The sequence below is a fragment of the Cornus florida genome, unplaced genomic scaffold, assembly GCF_030987335.1.
Source record: "Cornus florida cultivar Cherokee Brave unplaced genomic scaffold, ASM3098733v1 CherokeeBrave_3.0.0_Hap2_Chr08, whole genome shotgun sequence".
Classification (NCBI taxonomy): Eukaryota; Viridiplantae; Streptophyta; class Magnoliopsida; order Cornales; family Cornaceae; genus Cornus; species Cornus florida.
Genome location: NW_026775578.1, coordinates 22,362,029 through 22,370,976, shown reverse-complemented (window position 1 = coordinate 22,370,976; position 8,948 = coordinate 22,362,029). Strand labels below are relative to the sequence as shown.

Genomic DNA, 8,948 nt, shown 5'->3' with positions numbered 1-8,948 from the left:
TTTTCAGTGAAGATTTCAAGTTGGTGAGGATAATACAGTTTAATTTCAAAGATGATGATTCACTTTATTTAGAAATTTATGTTTACCGTAAAATAGACACCCCTGAGATTTCTGACTCTGCCCTTGACTGGAGGCCACAAAGATTTCGATTTAATTAGACTTGTGAGTTACCAATTGTAAGTTTTCGTCCATTTTTAATGTACAATTTTAAAAGCAAATCTATAAATTATATCAAAACAAATAGAAAAAAAATTATTAAATGCCAATAAATGACATTGTTGTCAATTATCCAATATTAATTTTCTTTCCACTTTAAAATCATAACAAATAATTTATATACACATATAGAGAGTAAATAAAATATTGTAGTGGCAAACCACCTTTAATTACCATAGACAGGTAAATTATAAATGGGAATTTTTTTAAAATTTTGAAAGGCTAGCTTTAATATTCCTATAAAAATCACCATTAATAATTATAAATAATTACAACTAATAGAGTTTTAAACAAAATTTGGGTGGCCAACATTAATTTTTTGTGATTCATTGCATTTACTAGGTATTTACCACTTAATAATTATTCATTTTTTATTTTAAATTAGATGGCAAATGAGGGGGAAAAAAGATAAAAGGAAAATAAAGATTATGTATCCAACGAAGAAATTGAATGATTTATTTATATGGTGCTTAAAATATAATTGTTAGTCCATCTAAAGGTAAAATAGTTATTTTAGTAAAAGAAGAGTTTCAATAATAATTTATTTTTCCAAACAGACATAAAAATTCTTCTCACATAAAAACTATTCTAAAATGGAAAATAGTTATGTCGAGCCGTAACTTTTATATGCATAATTTCTATAATAACTAGTTATTACTACTAATAAAATTTTGAAAAAAAATTGTGGGGCCATGGCCCCTATACGTCGGCATAAGTTAAGATTGATGTAGATACAAAATTGTGAGTCAGAATTTTTAAAATGAATTTTTAATATGGGATAGAAAAAGTATTATACAATAATTATAATAACAAAAATATTGTTAAAATTTAAAATTATATAATAAAAAAAAATTATGACTAATAAAAAAATATTTATTTATTATTAATTTCCAAACCCGTCCAAATAAAGGCAGCCGTTAAATACATGGGTGGGGCAAACTCCATAGAGCAGTTACGAAATTTCAGAGAACATCTCACGTCGTCATATATCAGCCTTTTAACAGCAGCAATGGAGTACTGATTTCCATCAAAGGTGCGTTTATTCTTTAACGCTGAGAAACAAAGCTTGAATACAAGGAGCCTTCGCGATTTCGAATTAGGGTTCCAAGTGGAAGTTATCGATTCTGCAATTTCAATAAAATTGCTTCTACCAAAATAAAATCCACACAACACATTTCATCTGAATATTTTTTATTTATAGCATAAGAGGAAAATATTCATAACTAGAATTTTTATTTGCAGTATCACATATAAGTTTGCAAGTAAAATGAATTTATGTGTGCGTTTGAGCAGTTGCAGTTTAAGTGCTCGATAAAATGTCCCTTCAAGCAGTTGCTTTCGGATCCCATTAATCTTTTAGCTCTGATTTATTTTATTTTTTATTATTATTAAATTTAGCTATTCGAATGTGATACTTGTAACACAATGTACTAACATTTTTTTGTTTATTATTGTTGTCTTAAAGGTGCAATTTGTAAAATATATATGTCATCGTTATCCCCTCCTTCATGGCTAGGCGTGGGAAGTCACCTTCTACCCAAAGCTGTAAACGTTCAAAGAAGGCAGATCACTGGTATATTTTATTTTTTAATATCGTGATAATGTCTCTTCTGTCGAGTTAAATTGTTATATAATTGACTGGATAATTGGATCTCAATGATCCATCATAATAATATTATGGCAAATTTTACGGTCACCAAAACTTCTATTGGAATGTATATGGTTTTAAAATATATTTATATTCGCAAAATTGAAATTTTGGTTTGTTGTTACAAAGCACAAACAACCCAATTCTTGAACCTAGGAATTCTCCCAAATTCAGCTCCTAGCGTCCTAAGATTGCTTCAATTATTACCACAAACAAGCTGCATATGCACAAGCATATATTATTTGTGGAAAGTCAAGTGCATTTCTCCAATTGCGTTTTGTATTACTTAGACAATATAAGCCGTTCTTAGTATTTGCTGTTCAATTTTTGTTGAACATATTGTAAAATGAATATAACATGTTCCATATATTTGCAGGCCTACAACGTAGAGAAACACATTTGTCAGTGATCAGGTCGTTATCGAAGAATACAAGAATATGCATGACCCCTCAGTCGAGAGAAGTTCTCCTTGCTCGTGACGAACGTGAAGAGAACCACCCTTTAGTTAAAATGTGTGGAATTACATCACCTGAAGATGCTGCTCTAGCAGCAGAAGCTGGTGCTAATTTTATTGGGATGATTCTTTGGCCTAACTCAAAACGTTCTATTTCACTTCCTGTTGCAAAGGAAATTTCAAAAGTTGCACGGGCATATGGGGCGGAACCTGTTGGTGTATTTGTGGATGATAACACCGACACAATATTAAGAGCTTCTGATGCAGCTGACCTTGCACTTGTGCAGGTAAGTTTATGCTTAACCTTGTTTAGCTCGCATATAGCTTGATGCATTTCCTTCTGCTCATAACGTGTTGAAATTCTGCAGCTTCATGGAGATGGTTCTCGGGCTGCTTTTCCGATTCTTGTGCAAGAAAACCGAGTAATTTATGTTCTTCATGCCAACAAAGATGGAGACCTTCTGAACCATATTTCTGATGAAGAATGTTCTCTTGTTGATTATATTCTAGTGGATAGTGCGAAGGGTGGCAGGTAAAAAACTAAGAAATACTGACACTTGAGTCATAAATTCAGAGTCATACGTGTATCAGACACTTCAAAACTCGAGCATGTGTCTGACACATCTTGGATATATCTATAAATTAAAAATATAACTTTTTTCAGTTTTAGACATATGGCGGGCTCTTGCTCATGATCATGAGATTAGACTAATGAATCTTGAAAGTTAAATATGATGTTCTTTGAGCACAAAAAATTCTAATTGTAAGATAATCATTCTGGAATTGAATAGTAATATGTTTATATGGAACAGAAGAATTCCTAGAAATTTAGCACTGAAGAAGGATTAATCCACTGATTAGTCCTAATGTTTAATGTTGAGAATACCGTCTTCTCCTTCTTTCTTTGTTCTTATATTCAATATACTCTGTTTATTTGCATGAGATTGACAAATAGCGGATATATTTGCGATTGACAAAACTGGTTGGTTCCTTTGGTTGCTGACATTGTTCCATTCTTTAACGAGTCCTGAGTTTTGCATTCTCAAATGTGTTAGTTGTTTTACCCTGATGGTTCGCTAAGCAAGAATAAAAAATCATCTACGCAACTGACAGTTTGTAGGTATGACTCGAATTAAGCTAGTGGAGTTGGAACTCGCTACAAATATAGTCGTTCTTGGTTCTAATGATTTTCATGTTGGTGTTCGTGGATTATATAGCTCAGAATGTTGCGACTTGCAGTACATTCTCATTCGGTCACCAAACATATATATAATGCCACAGTGATCTTCATTTATTAAAGGATTTTACATTCATGGCTTGATTTTTGTTTCCGTCATATGCAGTATTCACTAATTGTGTCATATACCTGCAGTGGTGAAGGATTCAACTGGTCCCAGTTTAAACTACCACCGATTAAAAGCAAGCATGGATGGTTCTTGGCAGGAGGAATCTACCCTGAGAATGCGTGTGAAGCTCTTACTACTCTTGGACCACATGGAATTGATGTTAGTAGTGGAATTTGTGCTTCAGACGGCATTCGAAAGGATAAGTCGAAGATTACATCATTCATGAACGCGGTTAAGTCCATCCATTATTGATTTTTTTATGAGGAATAGTAATCCTCAAAATGTGATAGTAATTGGCATTACAAATTGTCATTGAACTCATTTATGCAAATAACATCTCCATCTCCATATTCTACAGAAACTCTTATAATTTTGTCGAAAGTCGAAATAAATTGGTTATAAAGAGTCAGTTTCCCCTTCATTCTGAATTTGGAGAAGCATAGAGCTGTTTGTCTGTTTGATAATATACAACGTCCCCGGTGTCGCTCACGTAGTGATCCTGTTTCATGCTTCTTATAAGGACTCCCAACAGATGAAATGGAAGAGGCCATGATTTCTTCGGCTCCTTGTAGTACTTCCCAAGCACTGGCTTTGCAGCCTGTGTCTGTAATGTCAATTGTGTCAACCATTAGGACCCAATCAAACATGGGGGATGAGAAGTCAATCAGTTATGCTCAAAGAGATCAGATTACTCACTGCTTCTATCAAATGATAGTGTGGGATTTGAGGGAAGAGATGATGTATCACATGGGTACCAATGTCATGGTGAATGTTGTTGATCCAACCATAGTCCCGATCAAGCGTCGTCAGCCCTCCTCTCAGATAACTCCATTCCTGTACAGGGAGAAAGGGAAAATCAGCTTTCAAGACAATGAGCATGGATCCTCTGGTGTAACAACACGGTGTTATACAGTAAGGGATGGTTGTGATCGCTCACACGTGTGATTCCTCCACACATGTATGCAATCACAGCCGTCCCCTGCTGTCAAGAGAACATGCCATAAACATTAACCCCATTCACCAACTCTAATAGACAAAACATCAAATTTTCGCCCTTCTATGGACTAATGAGTTCTTTGTTGCAGCTCAAGCATGAGTTCATGGAAGATAAAAACCAGATTTTTCACACAGCATTTCCCTTCAACGCGATAATATGCTGATATGAAATCGAAGGCAAAAACCTCAATAAATGTAAATCGCACCCATACCTCTCCGCGATACCAAGGAAGTTTCTCCTCATGGCCATGGTGATGCAAGTAAGTCACTAAATCCAGCCACGCAACAAAAATCTGCATTGACAGCGAATTCAAGACGGAAACATGTCGAAAATCAGATGTAAACAACTAGAGGAAACTATTTACGATGATAAGAGAATGCAACAAGATATGAAGAAACTGCACTGACCCAGTAGGGTATGCCATAGAGTTTAAGCATTTGAATTGGACCCATCACAAAGTTTAAGCATACAAGCAGCGCAGCCATGGCGCTCCAACACACCGTGGAAGTGATCACATCTTTCCTTTCACTCGGGACAAACAAATCGCTGTTTGGGTGAAAATGAGAGCCTGTCTTTCCGGGACTTCGACCCCACTGTGAGTTAAATATGAACAAGCAGCACAAAAACTATAAGAAACACAAGACTCCAATTCACAAATATGCAAATTGATTACATTAACCAAGACTAAAAGTAAAGCTCACCAGATAAATAGGATATGCAAGCATGGGAAAAGGCAATGTGAACCTCAATTTCTTTGTAATGTTATCCAAACTATTGTAAATCTTCTCAGACAACTGAAATTCAAACAAGCATTATCAATATTTGTCCATGATTAAATAGAGAACAACCATCAAATTGCTCAATAGAGCTTAAAAACAGAACTAACCGGGTGCCATGATTCATCGTTCTCAACGTGTCCGTGGTTCTGATGATGAGTTCTATGGCTAATTCTCCTGTAGAATTTCATAAAACAAATGTAATCGTGACAAATATCATATGTGTGTGTGTGTGTGTGTGTGTGTGTGGGAATTGAAGTCATTGAACAGAGTGTGTAGGAACTAACCATCCATGGTAGGGGACAAGGATTGAAGAATGAAGCAAATGACCCACCACACTATTCAATTTGGGATTGTTTGAAAAGCTTCCATGACCACTACAAAATTAACAACAACCACATTTCACATTAAAACCCCAAAATTGAAATCAACCAAAATTCAATAATGAAACACAAGAACTAACTACATAAAAATCATAATTATGTGAAAAAAAAGATGATGAATTTACCAATCATGGCCAAGAACAAACAGAGCCCAGAACATGGTCCCCTGAGCCAACCAGTAAAGAGGCCAAACAACCCAGTTGTTGAAATAAGCTGCCACAGCCGCCAATCCAAAAACCACCACCACATCTCTCACCACATAGCTCATAGATCTCCATGGGTCCTTTACCCAGCAATGTTTCGGAATCGCCGCTCGAATTTCGGCCAATTTGAACGGAGGAGGCATACCAGGGTCAAATTCGCCGCCTTCTTCAACCCCATTGATGCTCTCTCTTTCTCTTTTCTCTTCTTCCACTGTTTGGAAACTCAGAGGGGTGCTTACCTTTAGTGCCCAGTTTCTCTCTCTAGACCCACTCGACACCCGGGATGAAGAAGCAGCAATGAGATCTGCGTGTGAGACTCTGATCTTGGAGGGGATTGAATTGATCGAGGTTAGTCCTGTTCTGGGTCGAGGGTAGATTCGTTGGAGGGGTCTTATACCACATTCTGATAAGACCCAACTCGCCATTTGAGACCCAGATGAAGAGAGAACACCAAAGGTTTAAGCTCTGGGTCTCTGTCTAGAGAGAGAGAGAGAGTTAAGTACTTGAATAGAAGCCTATACACACACAATATATATATATATATATATATATATATATATAACAGCAATATGGAAATGGATGTGAAGATAACACGAGGGCTTCTCTCTACCACTTCCAGCAACAAAATCCAAGTTGCGGTTGTGGTCGGTTGTCTTCTTTCTCTACCTGCCTTCGCCCTCTCTCTTATACAGTACTCATTAAATACACACAGTGTTACACACACAAGGATCTCTCTCTTTCTCCTCCACGTTTTTGTTGGGTTAAATCTCTTTCTACTCCACTTTGAAATCTCTTTGTTGTGCAAGCACAAGTGTACAACGTGATTTTAGTGTGTTATTTATAGTAATAGATATGGGACCATAAATAGATATAATATCTGTTGGTAAAAAACCAAAAAATGTAGCAAACAATTATTTTATTTTTCTTCTAGAAATTTTTTAGCAACGGAAAATACCAAAAGCAAAACCTTTGTAGGAAAAGAAAAAAAAAAAAAAAAACATGGAAGTATATGATTCCAAACATTCAACTATTATCAAAATTGAAAATTTCACTTATATTTTTAGTTTGCAACACAATTCGGATTAACATAAATAACACAAAATATGATTTTTTTATCAAATACTATACTTTTATCTGCCCAAATAATTTCTTTGCATGAAGAGGAAATCCAGCCATATTAACAAATATATTGTTTTTATTCTAACAAAATGAATAAACGACTGTAGGAAGACTCAACCAAATGATGCTAATTAAAACAAACTCTTTAAATTTTGAGTCAAAGAATGAATTAATCACTACTTGTATAGAAACTTGTTTGGTGACTGATGACTGTTTTTTAAAAATTCAGTGAAAAAAAAAAAAAAAATTCAAATAACTGCTTTTTATAATTTTGTAAAAATAATATTTTACTTTTTGAATAATTGAAAATTATATTTAAAAAATTGAGCTAAACCCTCAAATAGTATCCCATTTTGAAAACTATAACTTTCAGGACCATGGCGGGCCCAACTTATTTTATTATTATTGGAAAAGGCAGCGGGCCTAATTTTATGTGTGAGTGGAGTTTATTGACGCGTGTTAAAATGTTTTACTCCTCCATTTGGATTTTGGACCAAATATACATTTCCAATGAGAAAGTCATCCTACGTGGTTGGTCAGTCAGAGTTGGCAACACCGACCAGATCGACCGAGTCATTCGTGTCTTTCTTCCAATAACGCAACTGAAAAGGCCGTACCATGATGTCAATTTCCATAGTTTGGTTCGGGTCAAAGGTTGTCACTACGTTAACGCGCTTTGCGTGGGAAATTATTAGTAGATAATTTTGAAGATAGAAAGATTTTAATTAATTTTTACTTTATTTCCATTTCAATTAATGTCGGTAGTTAAGACACCGAAAGAATTTTTTTGGTAAAAAAAAATATATATATATATATATATAGCGTTTATTGTAAAAAACGTAAATGAAAAATGAGAATTTAATACAGTTCACCCAAATTATAATCCAAACAGGTTAAAAATAAATTTCAAATTGAATTGAATTGGGTTGAAGGTCAAATCTGCTCCATTTCAAACTCAATTTGCAACATAATGATGGTTAAATTAGTGAAAAGAAAACTCTATTACTCTTGGTCATGTTTGGTGTGAGTGAATGGAATCAAATGAAATGGAAATGGAATGCTTTTGTTTTTATTTTTTAATTTAGTAACTTACTTGGAGATGATTTACTCCCCACTTTAAAAATAATAATAATAAATGAATGAATAAAAAAAACATTTAATGAAATGTCGGCTACATATTTATATATATTTTACAAAAATAGAATGTTTTTTTTCTATGCAATCAAATATGGAAATGAGAATGATCATTTCATTCCCATTACATTCTCTGATTCATTCCATTCTCATTTTATTTCATTCAACCACACCAAATAACTCTTAAGAGACTCGAAAACACACACAACTTGGAATTTGTCCTTTGTTTTTTTTTCTTTTTTTTTTTTTTTTTAATAAATTGTTAAAGTTATTGCATATTGTTCACCGCAACGCAGTCAAAAGCCCCCTTCAAGTCAATTCCACAACTTGATGCGGAAGATTTTCTGTTTTAGTCAATTTTTCTTATGTTGCTTGTGGTTGTTGATAAATCCCAAGTCCATGGGCGGAGCAGTGAATTATTGTTTTTCTAATACAGTATAGTTTAACTCCACAAGAACTAATTATTTAATTATTATTTTGTTTTTAACTAATACCACTTGGATATCAAAACTCGAGAATAAATTTTACCAAAACCCAGTCACGGGAAAATTAACACTCTGACCCGACCAAAACAAAAAAATCTTCCTTTTGACAATAATACAACGCATCAGATTTTCTAATAATCGGACAAAAAATGTTACATCTCAACATGTCTGCGTCGATATGACCATT

At 34.3% G+C, this 8,948-nt stretch overlaps 2 protein-coding genes across 2 annotated transcripts; one reads left to right on the top strand and one right to left on the bottom strand.

Annotated features, from left to right (window-relative positions):
- The first annotated feature begins 1,123 nt into the window (after positions 1 to 1,123).
- Positions 1,124 to 4,106, top strand: LOC132270780 (N-(5'-phosphoribosyl)anthranilate isomerase 1, chloroplastic-like). Its single transcript, XM_059771984.1, has 5 exons — positions 1,124 to 1,249; positions 1,682 to 1,789; positions 2,241 to 2,605; positions 2,687 to 2,850; positions 3,691 to 4,106. The coding sequence occupies exons 2-5, from the start codon at positions 1,702 to 1,704 to the stop codon at positions 3,914 to 3,916; spliced, it is 843 nt and encodes a 280-aa protein (XP_059627967.1). The 5' UTR covers positions 1,124 to 1,249; positions 1,682 to 1,701; the 3' UTR covers positions 3,917 to 4,106.
- LOC132270779 (omega-3 fatty acid desaturase, chloroplastic) lies at positions 3,884 to 6,816 on the bottom strand. The gene is made up of 8 exons (XM_059771983.1): positions 5,946 to 6,816; positions 5,725 to 5,814; positions 5,548 to 5,614; positions 5,363 to 5,455; positions 5,069 to 5,254; positions 4,873 to 4,953; positions 4,361 to 4,498; positions 3,884 to 4,268 (listed from the first exon to the last, which is right to left on the bottom strand). Exons 1-8 carry the CDS (start codon positions 6,446 to 6,448, stop codon positions 4,083 to 4,085), a joined length of 1,344 nt encoding a protein of 447 aa, XP_059627966.1. The 5' UTR covers positions 6,449 to 6,816; the 3' UTR covers positions 3,884 to 4,082.
- Positions 6,817 to 8,948: the final 2,132 nt, after the last annotated feature.

What these genes read in the sequence shown, in the direction of transcription:
- LOC132270780 (XM_059771984.1), top strand. Translation starts at nt 1,702, where the DNA reads ATGTCATCGTTATCCCCTCCTTCATGGCTAGGCGTGGGAAGTCACCTT. An exon ending in TCAAAGAAGGCAGATCACTG is followed by an intron (nt 1,790 to 2,240) that starts GTATATTTTATT and finishes ATATATTTGCAG; the next exon opens with GCCTACAACGTAGAGAAACA. An exon ending in GATAGTGCGAAGGGTGGCAG is followed by an intron (nt 2,851 to 3,690) that starts GTAAAAAACTAA and finishes ATATACCTGCAG; the next exon opens with TGGTGAAGGATTCAACTGGT.
- LOC132270779 (XM_059771983.1), bottom strand. Translation starts at nt 6,448, where the DNA reads ATGGCGAGTTGGGTCTTATCAGAATGTGGTATAAGACCCCTCCAACGA. An exon ending in CTTGTCCCCTACCATGGATG is followed by an intron (nt 5,615 to 5,724) that starts GTTAGTTCCTAC and finishes GAAATTCTACAG; the next exon opens with GAGAATTAGCCATAGAACTC. An exon ending in ACGATGAATCATGGCACCCG is followed by an intron (nt 5,456 to 5,547) that starts GTTAGTTCTGTT and finishes TTTGAATTTCAG; the next exon opens with TTGTCTGAGAAGATTTACAA.